The sequence below is a fragment of the Cariama cristata genome, unplaced genomic scaffold (assembly GCF_000690535.1).
Source record: "Cariama cristata isolate BGI_N322 unplaced genomic scaffold, ASM69053v1 scaffold19711, whole genome shotgun sequence".
In the NCBI taxonomy this organism is placed as follows: Eukaryota; Metazoa; Chordata; class Aves; order Cariamiformes; family Cariamidae; genus Cariama; species Cariama cristata.
In genome coordinates, this window is record NW_009597790.1 from 16,760 (window position 1) to 35,055 (window position 18,296).

Below are 18,296 nucleotides of genomic sequence, written 5' to 3' on the forward strand. Positions count from 1 at the left end.
CTTGTGTGGGAACAGCTCTGCTGTACCAAGAGGAGGTGTGATCTTGACTTATGGGACAGAGATTCCTTGTCGCACTGACTCATACGGTGTACGTTTGTGCTCATTTTCACATCTTCCTCCTGATCCTGTTTTAGGCTGCATTTCCATTACTCCTCCACCCTGGGGGAGGAATCCTCAGCCAACACAGCTCTAACCCGGAAACCACAGAGGATGAAAAGACCTTTCATAGCAGTAATGATGCCATGTTCCTCTCCTCTGCAGCTGCATTTTTGAAAACAAAAGATCAGGAGGCAAAGTCACCACCCACAAGCAGAACTTGCAGCTCCGCAGCCATCGGGGACTGGTGCAAATGGGCCTAATGCAGGTGCCAGAGAACATATTTCCTATTGACAGCAGGGAACAACAAGAACCAAAATTATAACCTAATCTAGGGTGAGAACAATGTCTATTTTTGCATGTTTAGCAAGGATAGACTCGGGCCATGAGCTGAGAATTAGCTTTGCCCACACCCTAAAATCTTCACATGTTTGTAATCAGCTGTTTGGGTTAATCTATTGTAAAAACTATGGAATGTCTGCAAAATAATGTGGTGACTGCACTTCCACTTCCTTGCACCTTGGTAGATACCTGTGCCTATGCACATATTCTAGCTCCAGTGTCCATGAAAGATTCCCAATAAAACAGATAGGAAGACACACGGAAGCACATCCAGTAGTTTTGTGAATTTGTTGTTTAACACAATGTGTAGAAGAACAGGTTGAAGACCATGCACCAATGACCTCTTTTTACTACAGTGTATTGCTAGGTCAAGTTTAGCCATGCGCTTCTGGGCTGAAGTGCTCCTTGGGTCTTGTTTTTCCAGCCTGGACAGCACTTTTGAACTGGCAAAGGGTAGGTGATTGACATCAGACAGAAGGCCTGATTTCATCAAGGCTTTGGCATGCCACTTGCTGGAAAATCTATTCCGATAAGTGCCATCCAGTGTTATTAAATGTGGCACTGAAAGGTAAACTAAGTCCCTGCCAAGGAACTGCCACTGTAGACTTGTTTGCTCTCTGCTCGTACGGGCAGGCCTGATGTTAGTCATCGATGGGAAAAGGTCAGTGGGACTAGGAAGGGTCTGGCTGCATCTGGCTTTAACTTCTGAAAGCCCCAGCCACAAAGCAGCAGTGTAATCCTGTAAGCTTAGTATGTAAAAATCCAGTTCTTCCTTCTCTTGGACAGGCTTAAGAGCATGCATTGGAGATAAACTATGACTTAAAGCTGGATGGTATTTCACATGCACTTTATGTGCCAGTGCCCACGTGAGGGGTAGGATGGTGGAGAACCAAACTCAGTGTCCACGTGAGACACTGAAATGCCTATGCGAAGTCATTCTGAGCTTCCCCAGAGACTGTGTTTCAAACCTTGTGCTAATTGTTTTCTTCTTGACCTGCTATGAGTTCACTGCCATAGCTGCCCAGGGCTTGATAATCTTCTCCGGATCGCAGTGCTCTGCTTGGATTTCTGTCACCGCCTCGTGTGACCTGTCCTCTGCCGGGCAGAAACCTGCAGGGTCACACAAGGTGCCCGTGCTGAGCTGGAAACACAGGAATGGGTTATTTCTTGTGAGTCGAGTGGGCCCCTAAAATAAGGACCTCGTTTCAAATAGCATTTGGCACAGAAGAACACATTTGTCTTCTCCAACGTGCGAGGTAGGGAAGAGCTATTTTCTCCCCAGCGTGGAAAGGAAACAGGAGAACTGAAACACCAACACCCACGTCTATGAAGGTATTTAAGCACTTGCTGGGATCTGCATACCGTGGCCAAGTGGTTTGTTGATAGTCACACACAGTCTGGGACAGCAGGTGCCTAAACCCCCTGTTTCCAAAGTCCTGAAGTACAGCCCTTATCGCAGGGTCGGGTTTCTCCAAAGCTCCTTGCAGGACCAATCCTAGGAAAGGGCTGATGCTGCGGGTGTCAGTTCCTCTGTTTATTTCCACGGTGCCCCATCCCTGCAGACACTTTTCCACCCCATGCCTTGCAGGCGCCTTGCAGAGGTTGTCCTCAGCGCCCAGCTCCGCTCGTCCCTCGCGGTGCCGCAGAGGAACCACCTGTTACTCTAAATCTGGCGGCATTTCCTCGTCTCCCCTGCATCCCCATTTCAACTTCTGTAACTACATCTGTGTGACCTGTTCTCTCCCGCTATGTAGAAACTTGGGCAGTCACATGGGGACATGTGGGGTCACTTGCACTCCCCTGACCCTGTAAATGTAGAAGGGTCAGTTTATTTCCAGAAAGTATGGTTTACATATGGTTTTCCTTTCATTATTTGAGATGTCAGCTAGAAGGGCTCTGCTTGCTCCCTTCAGCAACAGCAAGTAAATACCTGACCTGTTTAGAAAAACACTAGAGACCTGGAGAAATCTTTGGATGCAAGATGCATGCTGAACTGTGTGTGACCCTCTGAAGAGAAACATTAGCTTAAAATATTAGTAAATGTTTTTTAGTGAAGATAAAAGAATATTAGAGAAAATATACAAGGATTGAAGTCAAAGGTCCCCGTGCAATCCATTTCCCATTGAAATCAAATGGCCAAAACGAAGAGGTCAGCAGAAGTTTGCTTGAATTTGGATTGAGGAAAACAAGGAAAGCTCTTTGCTCACTCCAGGCAGTGCTGTTATCAAGAAGATCTCGTCATAACAGACTGAGGCCAGAATCTTCAAAAGCAATTAATTGGTTTGCTTCCCTCGCTTGAAGCACGCTGAGCAGAGCCACTTTTCGGAAGGTGTGAGAAATGGTGGAGTACCAAGGAGCCCCACACTAGTCCTGGCAGACTTAACCAATGCCCCGAGGCTGCTTTGAAGCATTTGACCCATCTACTGTTGGATCAAACTCCAAGGGATAAATTAGGGAATTTTGACTTGGACAAGCACGGATGAAGCGTACACTCTTGAGTCTCCTGGGTTGCCAGCTTGGCCATCTCCACGCTGTGTTCCCTTTTGTGCCAAGACAGGCACACAGAGGCCAAAAAATAGAGATGCTTCATGTTAGCTTTAAGATTTCAGGATGAGTTGAGCTTACCAAGACAGGTGGTGAGTGCAGGGACCTAAGGAGTCATGCTCGGAAGACAAGGTTGAAGGACTCCTGCAGTTCACAAATGCTACTTGGGAACCAGATAGTCAAGTACTGCCAGTTCCTAGGATCAGCTTAAAGTTAATAGAGTGATGGCAGGTGCCCAAACATCCTTGCAATCCTACATTTGCAGGCAGTTTTCATCACAGAACAGACAAAATAAAATGTTTTTTTAAAATAACACATCCTGCAGGTCTCTGTCCTTGCCACCGGGTATACGAACTTTAAACTAAAAAAACCCCAAACCAAAACCCCTAACAAAAAAAAAGGGAATGGATTCATATAAATAGCGTAATTGGAGAACCTTGAAAGTAGCAAGAATGTGTGTGACTTTGATGCGTTTTTATCCTTTTAAAATAAAGCAGATGCTGAGGGGAGGTTATAAGAAGACGTCCCGGAAAAGCTGGTGCAAAAACATTGAAAGAACTGAAAAACTTACTTTTTTCAAGAGAACAAGCAAGGACATGGTCCTACAGACCTTGGATGTAGAAATGTATGTTATGGAAATGCCATGTTTTGGCATGATCTGAAATTGCAGACTTGGGAATGAAATGAGTGCCTGGAGTGCTCCATACATCATTACTCTGAATTTGAAAAAAAGTTTCAGGTGACCTCAAAGGGATGATTTTCATATCTTCTAGCTTACTTGGGAGACTGCCTCCAAGCAGAAGAGCCCTTGCTTAAGTAAAAGCATTACTAGTCTGTGGGCACAATCCACCTGCAAACCCTCTCATAAGGCCTATTCTCCAGTATGCAATCCATCCTTGATTTCTATGGAAAGCAGTGCACAAAAACACTTTGTAAGAAAAGGAGGTGGGAGCTAACTTCAGCCCTATTATTTATAAAAGGCTTTTCTTAACACTGGTAGTCTTTAAAGGAGGATTTATTTTTCTTTTTTTTTTGGGGGGGAGGGGTAGCCTCAATCAAAATCAGACCCATATTAATTTTATAAATCTTTGTACTTATCCAGCTGATTACCAGTTCATTTAAGATCATCATGATATTAATTTAAAAGCACTGTTTCTACGGGTGTGGTTACTTCCTAAATAGCAAGTAGCTGCAGTGGGGTTGTACAACAGCAGTCTTTGGCAATTCACAAAAGACAGCATTTTTTCAGGCTGTAGTGGATTCATTCTCAAGGCTGTTGTGGGGTTGGTGTCATCCTTATTTAAATGATGTGGCAATGCAGACATAAAAGAAATAATGTTTTACCCACAATCATTCAGCAAATCCTATCCTTTCTCACTTGACTGATGACGCTACATAACTCCACTGCTGATGCACACTGGCAAACTAATTCTTATGTCCACCATTAGCGATAACCAAGAGTAAAATATGAAGTAAGGCAAGAAATGCTGAACAGAAAGCCCCCTGTAAAGAGGGACTTGTTTCCCCATGGGTGCACATCTGATGTGTCCCTCCCAGTTTCCCCCATCAAATGCGTGGGTGTGGGTGCCAGGGGAGTCCCACTTGTGCACTAGGCAGGGAGATCAAGGTCTGGCTCCTCAGGGTTGCTTTGTACTGCCCTGAAAGCATAACTCAATCCTGCAAGTGGATAAAAAGTAAAGCAGTGAGGATAATCCACTCTTGAGTTTCTGGCTCCTTTGACTCCATCCCTGTCTCGGACAAACTTTCTCTCATCTCCAAGGAGTTAACTGAGTACAGATCTCAGTATTCTCCTCCCTAGAGTTTATTATGAATTTATTTTAAAAAAAATCAAATCCTTTCAGCTATGAAAATTACCCTCATTTGTCTATAAATAGGCTTAACCTCTTAAACTGTGTCAGATGCTGCTGATTCACCAATCTGATCTAGATCTTCAGATGTTCTCTGCTCCTACAGCTCCAGGGCAAATGACTCATCCTGTTTGCAAGTGCCATATCCCACTGAGCCTGGCAGTACCACGGTTCTGCTAGCAGCGTGTCTGCACATTTCTACTAAAACCTGGGCAGGGATTTCCTCCTGATCAAGCTGAGCTTACCAACATCCTGAAGCCACAAAGCGATATATTGTATTTACATAAAAATCCATGTATTTGCATTAGTCCAGCCACAAATCAGCAGAGGAGAATGTTTTCTGGAATCAATCAAATATGATAAAGGCTGATCCATGTAATCATTTCCCCAGCTGCGTTTCCCTTCCCTGGTGACAGTCCTAGGAAGGTCAGTCTGCACTACCTGTCACCTTTACTTTGAAATTGCTTTGGAAATATGAAAGGGACATGACAAAGTATTTTCAGACACTCTAAATGGCTTTTATAGTTTGTTCCTGGAATTCGGAGAGCCCTGAGCTGTCTGAATGTTCTCTCCTCACTCTAGAAAGCATTTGTTTTTAAAAGCAGAAGGGATCCACTTTCCCAGTTGTGTGCCCATTCCTAGAGTTGTCCCAAACCTTCTGCTACCTTTCCTGGGGAAGGGGAAAATCTCGATGTTGAAAAGCAGGGAAAAAACTTTTCTCCTAGGTCTGTTTTAGGGCAGTGATGCCCTTCTGGCTATGGGGCACCTGAGGACAGAAGAGGTTGGTGTTAGACAGCTGATGACCATCTGTCACGTGTTGCTTGAGTTTCCAGGAAGCCCTGGGCCTTGGCACTTGTTTGATTGCATTTCTGTGCTGCTCTGTGGGATGGGCTGTGGATCAGGGAGCCACAGAGTAGAGCTGATTTTTTCTTTTTTTGGAGGTGTACTTCAGTTATCCAGGTTATGGCATAAGGTGTTGCTCTTGCCTAACGAATGAGCCGGATGCTTTTAAACTCCAGCTGATGATGCTTTGTGGGTCATCTGTGTCCTCTGCTCTGAATCTCTTGTAAGTTCTTTGGAGTACAGACCCGTCTGTTTTACGCTGCCATCACAAATAACAGACTCTCAGCTTGAAATCTGTGATTGACTGTGCATGTCACATTTCATGCCATTGAAAACATAAGCTCAAGCTTGGAAGGGCAAACATGCTTTTGGCTTCTCTGCCATTTGTATTTCAGTTTGCAGGCACCACTTCTTTCACTGCGTGTTGCTGTTTTTCTCTTGAGAAAATTTTCAGAGCTCCCTATGCCTGAAGAAGAAACAGACTCTATTTACTGACGTTTGTTCCGAGTTATAATGAGCAGAAAGACAACTCTTGTATGCTCTAAACAGGATCTCTCAACTAGAAGCCTTCAGGGCTTCAGCCAGCACCTCCTAAGACCAAAGACTGCCTTCTTTTAAAAAGGTCTGAATTATCCATTAAGTATCACAGCATCTTGAAGAACATCCATAGGGCCTTTCTGCTTCTATCCTTGGTGAAGACTTCAGCTGGCGTCCAGTCAAGCTGCGGTGTCTACTCCTTAGGATGCCATGGCTATGTCTGCATTGCTTGCACAAGCATGGGTTAGTTCATGCCATGGGTAGGGTGAATTTGGGATCCCATTAATGGCTAATCCAGGTGCAAGCTGCACTGCAAGGAAGTCCCAGGGCTGAAACCTGGTCTGAAGCATATGGAAGCACCATCGACACAGCCTGGGTGATAAGGAACCTTTCCATGCTTTTGCATAGGATGAATCCTGGGTCAACACCTTCAGGAGGAATCATCCTCTGCCATCGGCATCCTATCTGCGAACCTCAGTGCATGGCAGCTGCGTCTCCTCCGGCATCTCCTCCCTTTACATGTCTTAAAGGGATGCCGTCCTGCCAGGCGGCAGCGGGCCATAGCCTTGCACACCCTGAGCCCCTGGGCTGGCTTCCCATGTCACACTTGCTAATGGTCCTCATGTCAGAGGCAAAGTTTTCCTGACAGGGGCCATATTCTGCAATGCTCAGGCTGTCTCTAAGAGTAAGAGCCCTACCCGGGAAACAGATAAACATAACAATGTTTGAGCCTCTGGTACTCTTTAATGTCATTTTCAGGGAAATGTATGTGTCATAACAACATAAAGCAGGCATAGTTCTCTTGCTTTCGATCTGCCTGGTGCCAGGGTCCACGTCATTTCAGCATCAAAACAGATCCAGCAAATTCGTGGTAACTTTGCTCTCCCAAGAGCTGCCTCTTTTGCCCCCTTGGTTTGTACTTGTCTCTTGTCTTCCAGCAGCCTTCCTCAGCCCTGTCACAGAATGTCACGTACTGTTATGGTTAACATCTAATTTTCACTGGAAACCCTTGGGAACTGGGCCCTTATCTCCACATACCATGCACATCAAAACGGTTTAATCAATCCTATTAATTCCAGGGCTTGGTGCTGATCTGGACAAAACACTGCATTTTCCCAGCACTGAAGCTTTGTAGCCAAGTTTCACATTGCAGCACCCCCCATGCAGTTTGCTCTCTGTTCCTCAGGGCTGGACATGTTCCCTGGCTCTCACAGAGAAGTGCCACGGCTCTGCTCTAAGGCTCAGATTGGTTTTGGCTGATTCGCTAGACCAGGAGCATCCTATCAGCTTGAAAATTTGGACTTGAGGGTCCTTGGTGTCACTTCCTGGCCTGAGAAGGTGTTCAAGACCAGGCAGAAACCTTAGCAATGCACCAAGACCAGGGCACAACTCAGGGGATGTAATTACCGCTGTGGCACTGGGGGACTGGAGGAAGGGGACATGCCTTTGCCCTTGTCCCAGCATGCCTGCTTTAGGGAGAGGTGGTGGGACATGGCTTATTCGTCAGAAGACAGAGTCTGGTCGAGAAACAAACTTCAGAGAACTCGACATGGGAGGACCAGATATAGGAGGATGGTTTATAGGCATCTTCCTGACCAGATGAAGAAGTGGACCAGATTCTGCCACCTTTTCCCGTCTCCAGCGGTATTTTACCCCATGGCTCAACCCCAGCCTAAAGCCAAATGTCTCCAACAGCTGTGGGGATGCGTTGTGTTGAAAGCAGCCATGAGACATCCACCTAACGGCCTGGGGCTGCTCGAGACATGCTGCTCCTCGCTTTTCTCAGAAAAGGTTCTTGCAACATGAAAGAAGTGCAGGCAAACAAAGAGCCCCAGGGAGAGAAGTGACAAGCGGCAGCTGGAGCCAGCGGGTGACTTGCGGAGTGACAGAGCAGTTGGGCTCCTCGCTACTCTGCTACTATTTTGGAAACTTCAATAAACAGAAGAGGCCAGATCAATCTCTCAGTGCTCCAGCACAAACCCTGAGGAGCCCCGTTGACTTTGGTGGCAACGGCAGCCTGAAACACCAGTTTCTCCGTATGCATTGTGCTTTGTTTGGACCCCAGGCAAACTTATCAGAAATAGCTGCTGAAAACATTATTAGCAGTCCGCTAATTAGCAGGTCTCAGCTCCTTTGCTGGTGCAAGCTTGCACCAAGGAATTCATGCTCACTTGTGCCATGGAGAATATGACTGTTCAACTTCTGTGTGGGAGCTTTTGAGCAGCTGGAAAAAAAGTATGGATGTTTATATTTGTAAAAAGGGACTGGTTTTGCCGCTGTCAATTATTAATGGCTCTCAGGTCAGGCTAAGGAACAATGCCAGGGATAAATTACCCTGTATGCTATTCATATATGCTCTCCCCAATTGTTTCCTTCTCAACTAGAGGATTCACCTCGCAGTGAACTCCTTGGCGTTTGGAAAAAGAGGACTGACGAAGCGATGAACTCCGAGTGCCCGTTTATTTATGCATCAACGTCTTTCCTACTTTGTCAGGTGTGTTTAATCAAAAAGAAGCAGGAAATGCATTATAATTATAAACATATTACCGCGCAAGAAAAAGGCTGCTCTTGGAAAGGATTGTATCGTTTGATAAATGGTTACAGTGGAAAAAACACAGGCTTAACCTATGAAGCTCTTTGCTAAGATCAAAGCAAAGCTGCCTGCCACCACAGGCTGCCTGTGCAGCAGGATTCAGCTCTGAGTTTGCAGCAAGGGACGTGGAAGAAAGCTAAAAAGAAAATGTAATCTCCTCCCTTCCCTTTTTATTTTGCCTGAAACTTTTCCCCTAGTATAAAAAATGACTCAAACATTAAATATTTACTGTTAAAATTAATAGAATTAGTAATGAACCCAGCTGAGAACACAATAATTACAGCCCAGTCCAAAGCCCCTTGCTGAAGCCCCTGGAGAGACTTATTGTTTTCAAGGAGATCTGGCTTGGGATCCTGGTAAGCCAAAGCAAAGATGGAGTTACGGCACAACCCTGGGAGATCCTGGATCTCCTGCAGTCTTTCCATGTGACCTTGTCCAAACTCGCAAGCATTCCTTAATCCTGAGCACAGCCAAACCTGAGTCAGTAATCTGCTGCTGCTGCAAAAAGCAAAAGTTCTCCTGGGCTGTGAGACCAGGAGTGCTGTAGGTAAGATGCAGAAGGGGCTTATTGCCCTTCTCAGCACTGCGAGGCTGAGCCATGGCCTTGCACTTAAATTATAAAAAAAACCCAACAGACAAACTGGAAATTGTCCAGAGGAGAGCAACAAAAATGATCAGAGGTCTAGAAAACATGACTTACGAGGAAAGATTGAAAGGGGTGGGTTTGTTTAGTCTACAGAATTTGAAACATCTTAATAAACTTTAAAGATGTTAAAAAATACATGGTATCAAAAAGGGTAATCGATTGCCCTTTATCTCTGTGGGGATGGCAGAAGGTACAGCAAAGAAGACTTAGGATAGATAGTATTAAAAGCTGTGAGGTTAATAATGCACTCAAGTATGTTACTTAGGGAGGGAGCAGAGTGTCTCTCATGGGAGATTTTCAGTGTGTTGGACAAGTACCTGTCATGAGGGACTGGGTAACTCACCGTCCTATGGAGCAGGCTGCTTTCAGCCATGTGGTCCTATGTTTTCCATGATCTAGTGACCATCTTGGGACACCCAAGAATGAGACCTTGGAGGTGATGAGCCTTCACAGCACTCCCCGATTTGAAAACAAGCGGCAGGTGCTCAGCCCTTCTAAAAGTTGACCTCCAAATCAACAACCCTTTCATAAACCCCTCTTTTCCTTGGCTTCCATGGTTATTAAATAAAGAGCAACAAATTCCCACCTCGTCATGGGGCTGTCATCATATTTGTGAAGTACCTTGCTGCTCTCCCATGGGAGATTCCCATCTAAGCGAGAGCTCAAATGCTCGAATATTAGGATGATGAGACCTCTGGAAAAGCATGTAATGGCTCAGAAAGTGTTCCAGGTAGCTGTGGCCTTGCAGATCCTGCTCGGGAAGGTCCCCTCCTGACACTGGAGAAAGGGGTACCTTGGTCAACCTTTGCTAGAAGTGCTTTCACCCATAGCAGCCCTGGGTACGACAGTTACAAAGCACTTGGGATGGTACTAGGTATTGCTCTAGGTGGGCCAGGTGGTGGCCAGCACCTTATTAGACAGGCAGCGTCCCTTCTCCCCATAACATGTGCCCTGGAGCTGCGTGTGCTGCTGCCTCCCTGTGACCAAGCAACTCTGCTGGCCCTTGTCTGCCTTGGTAAGGCTCAACAACTTTCTCTGGTTTCAACCCTTTTTGCAAAGGGTCCCCAAAAACTTTGGTCTGAGTTTGCATCAAAATTGACCACAAGACAGCAGTCTATCAGAAACCAGGCTTTGTGTTTACTGCCCAGCAAACTCAAATTCCTTGAATTGTGGGCAGGAGGTGAGGAGTTTGTGAAGGGAAGGAGCACAGGGTTGCAGCCACAGCAGAGCTGGCCATGGACCTTGGCATCTCCAAGGACTTGGGGGGGATGTGAGGGCTCCCCGAGGGCCGGGGGAAGGATGCTGTGCTCAACGCTGCTGCGACCGTGCCTCTTCTTTGCACTCCCCATTTCCTGCCCAGCTACAGCTGTGCAAGGTACTATTTGGTCCTCGCATGAATGCTAAGAAAATCACTAGTTACATGATACGGGAATTAAAAAAATCTGTTTGCTTCCAAGTGTAAACCAATGACTGCGGCAGTGGTTTGCAAACATGGGGTTATGGCCCCAAGTCAGCTTTTTTTCCTCAGTTCTGGGTACAGTCACGAGCCTGGCAGGAATCTGTGTCAACTTAAATGCATGGCAGCAACTGGCGTCTCCTGGAGTTTTGGAGCTGAGTGGGGTCACAACAGGAAGGAGTTTGGGAAGGCGGCACTGCGAGGTTAGGAATAAACATCTCCCCAGGGCAGATTTTCCATAATTGGCCATGACAAGGCTTCTTTCTCCAGAGAGCTGGAGCTGGCCTGTGAGGAAGCAGAATGAATCACTGCTCTGGTCCAATTTGCCAAGTGCTGTGATTTAGCCTTGGTTTGCACAAGGAGGAGATGATGATATAGACAGAAAGACAGAGGAGAAACGTAGCCAAAGGCTTCCGAGCTGGGAGATGAGTTTGGGTTCCCACTCATTTTTTGCAGGTTTACTCAGATCCTTAGAAGGAAACCCTGGCAAAAACTGCTGGTGCAAAAACTGCTGGTACAAAAACAATTGCCTTTATCAACAATACAGAGGGAACAATGGGGACTCCTGAACACAAAGCTCATACAAACAATAATAACCATTTTGTTTCACATTGTTAAAAAAGCAGTTGATAGGCAATTCTTCCTTCCAGCCTGCCACTTTGTTAACTATTTCTGTAGCCCTCCTGCTCCCAGATACAGATTTATGGGAGGGGATCATAGTGTTTGGAGTTGGTGTCCTGCAATGTGGTGGTGACCACATGGCTATGCAACCTTCTGTGAAGAGAAAGGTTGAGTGTGGTTTCCTCATGTCACCCTGTACCCTTGGAAAAGTCCCACTTTCTTTCAAATATGAGGAAAAAGGGGTGTTGTTTCTACCATCCTTTCTCTGGATGGTGGTCATCAGTGCTATCTTTAAAGCTCCTTGCTATCTCAGCAATCTTACCAAGCCTGGTGACCTTATAGCAGTTCACAGACTGTTCAGTATCTGATGATTAATCCCCTCCGACAGCAGTTCACAGCCTGTTCAGTATCTGATGATTAATCCCCTCCCTTTAAAACTATGCACTTGGTGGCAGAACCCCACAAAAATATTGGTGGAGCCAGAGCTGCTTTGCCAAGTGGCAGACTTAGACTTGCTCTTCTTGGAAAGCTGGTTTCCTGTCACTGGCTTTCTCTCATCGTTGTTTTCCAGTGGTTTGGAGAGAGGAGAAAGGGGAAAAAAAAATTGTTCCTCCCAAATACTACTTCTCTTTTACATCCCCTTCCCTCTATGTGTCCTCTCTGCTATTCCGTATTTCAGGAATTCTATCAGCCAAAGGGCTTCCGAACTAACCCCACTGCTATCCCTGATGCAAAAGGAGAAGCAAGCTTCATGCAAAGCAAGATCCCTCGAAAAAGAAGACATAGACAATCTTCATTTCCATCCCACCTTCTCCTTTTCCTTCAGAGAGGAGGCAGACGGAACAAAATCTTCCCTGCACTGTGAAAGGGCAGTAGCTCAGAAAAGTCAAATGTACATCTTTTTGCAACATGAGAGTTCAGATCAAAGCATCAGCCTTTTGCTAATCTCTAATTTGATATTAGAAACATTAAAATTCTATTTCTTATGAGATGACTACCATAGCTAATGCAGGCAGCTGCCGCTGGGCTGGCTACAAGATTAGACCTTGGGGCTTCCTGTTCTAAATGCTCCCACCACCCGAAATAGAAAGCTTGGTCAGCACTGAGCAGCAAAGGGCTGTGGCATGCAGTTGAACTTGCATGCTAACAAATGCAGGTTACCCAGATCTTACTTTCCCTGGAGATAGCAGCATTCCTATTCACCTTTTATTTTAAAGTCTGTACAAGGCCAAATCCTGCACCAGGTTCTTACCCAGTATCTTTTTGCTGTTTTCTGCTAAGACTCTGGGTAAGGTCTCCAGGCTGGACTTAGAAGCACCACATGCAATACTGGTCAGGTGAATACGGCATGAGCACAAAGCTCATGATCTTTCTGGCAGAGTGTTTGGGCAATGATTAACACTGTCAGTGCCTTCAAGGTCAGGAGTTTGTGGGACCCCAGGAGGATTCCCCATGTGCTCTCTGCAGAGCAAGGTGGGTCCTTTCTGGGAAGGAAAGCACAAAACATCCTGGGAAGTACCAAAGGTCATTTAGAGAAGGTTAGAACAGGGGACACACTGGAGTGTAAGGCACCCATGGTCAAAGAGTTTGTGTGGCAGTTTCCCCTTTGGTGTCCATGTGTCAGTCTCTGGATCATAGCAGTCCAAGGAATCCAAGTCCTCGATCACATTGTCCGTGGTGAGACATCGTCCTCCTGTGACATACAGCTTGTTCTTGATGACAGTGGCCCCGTGATGCATTCGTCTGTCCTTCATGTCTGCACATTTAACAAACTTGTTGCCTTTTGTATCATAAGCAATTATTCTCCGGGTGTACCCTAAATGGAGGTAAGAGGTGCAAGAAAGGGATGGGAATTAGAGCTTATGGCCAGCAGAAGGAATGATAATATATTTCCTGCTAGTCTTCAACAAAACCTATTATACTGGTACATAATTTGGCAGAATGAAGGTATCTAAGCTGGGAAGTGATGATGTGTCAAAAGAACGCCTGTCTGTCTATCTTCCCTTCCTGTTTGTTCTCACCCTCATAGCACCTTAGCAGCTAAGGCTTGACAAGCACCATAAAACCCATCAGATCAGGCAAGCAACCTGTCAAACATAGTTGGAGCTTGCAGTTTCCTGTATGTGCCTCCAAATGTCCCAAAGCATTTCTTTTCACCCAACAGACTCCTAGAGCTTCACTTGGAAGTACAGAAACTGATGGCACATGGGAAGGGAGCAACAATGCCTTCTTGGGTTGGAGTTGTAGCTGTCTACTGAATGAAGCTGGGTACTCAGCATCATGGTGCCACCAGTTCTTGCTCCACTCCCAAAGCCCTCAGCACCACGTCTGTGCTGGCCCCAATGCCAGTGACCCAACGGATGGCTCTTCCACTGAGGGATGATGTACCCTTGCATCTGCTGAGAGACCAGGGCTGGTACCAGGGCCATTGCCCTGGAGCAATGGACGTGTAGAAACTTGGTACCCAGCAGCACCTTGCCCATGTATCCCTGTAGATAATCAAGACTGCCCATGGCAAACAAACTGCTTTGGGACATGTTTTGCAGGCCTTGAAACCGCCTTCCCTAACAAAAATCAAGGCCTGTCTTGCTTAGACCGACCCAATCCCCTTTGTTATGATGTGACCACTCATTCAAAGATGACTTGAAATGTGATGAAAGCTATTTTTAAGACAAAATGTTATTTTTGTGGGTTTTACTGTTGTTGATAAACAAAGAGTGTTTGCCCAATGTTTTGGCATGGAAGCTGGTAAATAAAACCTGACCATGGCGAATCTCTCTACTTTCGAGCAAAATGAAATAAGTTTAAAGTTAGCATGAATTTCTGTGGGTTTTGTTAGATAAAAAATAAATTGAGAACTTAAGCTCATCACCGTCAGACTTGGGTCAATACAAGCCCTCCAGATTAACGCATTTGAACATGAGAGAGTTGAAACACTGTATTTTGGGCACTATGGTCTGAGGTCAGGGTAATCTGCCACACAGGATACCGATAGTGTTGGACCTTTGGACTCCACTCTCCTCTATTCTCACTGCAAAAGGTAGCAGTGGCCTCCCATTGAGAGATGACCCCACGTTTCAGTCCTGTGTGATTTGGGTTAAGTCCTCTGCTCTGCTAAAGTTTCCCTGTGTCTCATTTTCCCTTAAATAATCTAACACATGCTTCCTTGTGCCAGCCTGTGGCCAGGGGAGCTGCATTAAGGACTGTAGAGTGCCAAACTACCAATGATGTGATCCATCAAAGTGCCACGGGCAGAGGCTGATCCTCAGGTTGAAAAAGACACTGAGAAGTTTCCTCTCTCTGAGTGTTTCACACTTGTCTCAGGACATTTCACAATTACCCCCAGGAGGCAGCTACAGGACAGATCAACCCCTCATAGCCCTGTAGCCTACCCATCCCAACAAGCTGTCCATGGCCTTGTGCTAACCAGGCTCTCCACGCTTCCAAGAAGAGCAGTCAGGGAAGGTCAGGCTGTGAGTCAGGAGGGGAGGAGCAGGACCTCCATGCCCTCGGCATCCTCCCTTCTTCTGCAGAGCAGTAACTTGCATTGGCTTTTCCCCAGTTTCCCCCCACCCAGATCCTGCTACTTGGAGTAAGAAGGCGCCTCGTGGAGAACTTGTCCCCAATTCTGTGGCCATGAGACCCTATAAGAGATGTGTATGGAGGGTGGACACACTCCTCCTTTCCTTCCCAAGCTCTACATGCTTTTTGAGGGAGCACTCCAAGCAAGAAGGCTGCAAAATCTCACAGGAGCTAAGCAGGGGGAGGGGAGGGAGGGTGAAACATAGCCCTTACCACCTACGATGATAATCTGGTCTCCAATCACGACAGCTGGTGCACAGACATTTTTCACCACTCTGGTCTCCATCCGAAACCAGGTATTCCTGGAGACATGGTAAACCTGACAAATAAATAAAGATACACACTCAGCTGTTTATGTTACATTTTAAATGGAAATTGTAATTACAGAGGAACGTATGGGTTTTATTTTGTCCTAATGAATACAATCCCCTGGCTTCAACTGCTGGAAATCTGAGAATTTACCCACTTTTTTTCCCTAATATGTCCCCTTGGAAAGTGTTCTCGTTCTCCAGGCTTGTTGCTCAGGAGATGCTAGCATATGCGCTAAGGCAGACTGTATCTGCCATATGCAAGCTTCTCGGTTGTAAATCTTTGCATGGCCATTAAATCATTCTAACTGCTGGATAATGCTCTCCCGAAGTGCAAGCCATTTTGTTTCATTTTCCAGTTATTCTGTGTCTTCCTGCCTTAGCCTTAGCAATTTCCTCGGCAAACAAACCTCAACTTCACCTAGCTCTGCTGGCAGCCACCGTGTTTGCCCAGCTGCTGTATTTGTGCTGGTGGCTGGTATGCACTCAGATTGGCAAAGGGACTTGTTGATGGGATTTAGAGTGGTATCTAAGTCATCAATTTATATGAGAAAAAGAGCTGTTGCCAGGTGATGATCATTCCGTCATCTGTATCTGGGCGATGCAAAATTTTATGTCACGTCATCCACTTCTTAATATACCAAATATCTCCAGGACATCTCCCCACTAACTGATAAATACATTTCCTTCCCCCTGATAATCAAGAAGTGTTATCACCATAAAGAAGTATTGCTTATGTGCTGGCTGCCATCTTAGCCTTTAATGATCCTTCTTAGTTAAAACACCTAAACCAGTGAAAAACATGCATGGGCAAAGTAACACTACAATGTTGCTAAAGCATCAAATCAGGTAAGGAAGGATTTCGTGTATTTTTTCCTCCTAATAGACCATAACTGCTGAAAGCAGGCAGAGATCCAGCAACATGTGGCAGGAGCCACATTTTTAACACAACTGTTTATACGACTTAACCGTCAGTTTAAGTCCTGGCCCTTTGATGAGTGAGAATCTAATCGCTCTAATGATTGTGAGCCTTAGCTTTTGCTGTGAGTGAGCAGGTGTGCAGCTGAGACCCCAGCTCGGCTGCCAAGTGGAAAGCACTGATTTTGGTGAGATTGGCTACGGGCATGGAGCCAGGCAGGGGGCTCAGCCACTGCCTGCCACAGCATCACCTCCAGCAGCCCTGGCCCCAGTGCCCACCAGCAGCAGAGCTGACTGACACCCAAAGAAGTACCTCGGAGATTGTGCCTGAAAAACACTCAAAGGGGAAAATGAAAGACTTGCAATGCTCCTTGCAGACAAGACTTCCCTGAAGCCACGTGTCAACTCATCCTGCCTCTTGCTGCAACTCACAATGAATGTTTTTTGGGGGTGATTTCTTTAAGGGGATGACAAACTGCTGAATACCTTAGATGAAACTGCCTATGACAAGCAGAACTGACCATTACCTGGATCAGACGGACAGGGTTCTGCATAATGTCTTCTCCCCCAAAGAGGTAGACCCTCTGATCTTTGGCAGCAACTGCAGGGTGAAGGACAGCAACAGGCATGTTTGCCATGCTCTCACAGGTGTTGTAGACGCTATCGTATCTTTCCACAGAATTCAGGATTTCCTGGTTTTCGCCAATTCCACCGAATGATAAAATATAATTTTTATATGCCAAGCTTCTGTGGGAGTAACGTGGAACTAACATGTGCTCAACCAACCTCCACTGATTGAGTTTGAGGGAGTAAATGTAAATATTATCACTGACCGGGCTTTTCTTATTGCTAACAGGCATCCCTCCGAGCACATAAATATTGCTGTGTACGCTCACTGCAGAGGCTTTGTACAGGCGCACAGGAAGTTTGGCGAGGCTTAGCCATTGTTTTGTCTTCTCATCATAGAGCAGGACATCCCTTGTCGTCTGCTGGCTGTCCTTCCTGCCACCAATGATGATGAGGAACTCCTGGTTGGAGTACCTGCGAGGAACATGCAGCATGGGCTTGATGTCAGGTGCGTTGGTGCTGTACAAGGAAAACATATGTCTCCGGACTGACTCAAGGATGCTCTTGCAAGTGGGTGAGGACTGAACGAGGGAGTCATTGGCAATGAAGTGGAAGAGGAAAGTTGGATGGACGTACTGAAGCCGGACCTTCTTGAACAATTCTTGGATGTAGCCTTGTCTTGCCTGGAGATCATGCCGGATCCAGACCATCAGTGTCTCAAAGACCTGCTCCTCCTCTCCGCAGAGCTCATCATCCCCAAGGTAATCGATGAGCTCCAAGGGACAAAGATCCTTCAGGTCATCAGAAGATGCCACCTCAGGAAAGCATTTCAAAGCCATAGCCTTGGCTTTCTTATTCAGGCTTTGGCAGTTCAAACCTTTTGCCAGTCTGATCATGCTCAGACAGTTGTCAGGAGTCAGCTTGTCTTGGAGGTAGGCAGAGCAGGCCTCAAACAGCTTAGCGTACTGCAGCATGGAGGCCGTCTCCAACAGGCACAGGACATTCTCAGTAGATATAAGAATCTCCCCTGTGTAAACGTAAAGGATAATCTGATCCAAAATCTCGGCGTTGATGCCCTTCAGGATGACTTTATCCTGGCGACTCTCTCTGAAGTTGCTACAGAACATCGCCTTGAAGTATGGACTGCTGGAAGCCAGTACGTTTCGGTGGCAGGGGATTTCGAAGCCCCCAGAGCAGAGGGTAACATCAGTCAGCATCCTGCTCTGCCGCAGAGCATTCAGCTGCCTCAGCAGTTCGGAGGAGAAGTCCTGGTCTTGGAAGAGAAACTCCTCTGTGGATCCCTCCTCCATAGCAAAATGAGCAAGAGATGAATTCTGGACTTGGCAAAAAAAACCCCAATTCTTAGCAGCGTTTA

General features: G+C 46.2%; 1 protein-coding gene across 1 annotated transcript; it reads right to left on the minus strand.

Annotated features, from left to right (window-relative positions):
• Nucleotides 1-13,075: 13,075 nt before the first annotated feature.
• Nucleotides 13,076-18,231, minus strand: KLHL38 (kelch-like family member 38). Its single transcript, XM_009709053.1, has 3 exons — nucleotides 16,882-18,231; nucleotides 15,342-15,447; nucleotides 13,076-13,362 (listed from the first exon to the last, which is right to left on the minus strand). The coding sequence occupies exons 1-3, from the start codon at nucleotides 18,229-18,231 to the stop codon at nucleotides 13,076-13,078; spliced, it is 1,743 nt and encodes a 580-aa protein (XP_009707355.1).
• Nucleotides 18,232-18,296: the final 65 nt, after the last annotated feature.

What these genes read in the sequence shown, in the direction of transcription:
- KLHL38 (XM_009709053.1), bottom strand. Translation starts at nt 18,231, where the DNA reads ATGGAGGAGGGATCCACAGAGGAGTTTCTCTTCCAAGACCAGGACTTC. An exon ending in ACCCTGTCCGTCTGATCCAG is followed by an intron (nt 15,448 to 16,881) that starts GTAATGGTCAGT and finishes TTTATTTGTCAG; the next exon opens with GTTTACCATGTCTCCAGGAA. An exon ending in CCAGATTATCATCGTAGGTG is followed by an intron (nt 13,363 to 15,341) that starts GTAAGGGCTATG and finishes ACCTCCATTTAG; the next exon opens with GGTACACCCGGAGAATAATT.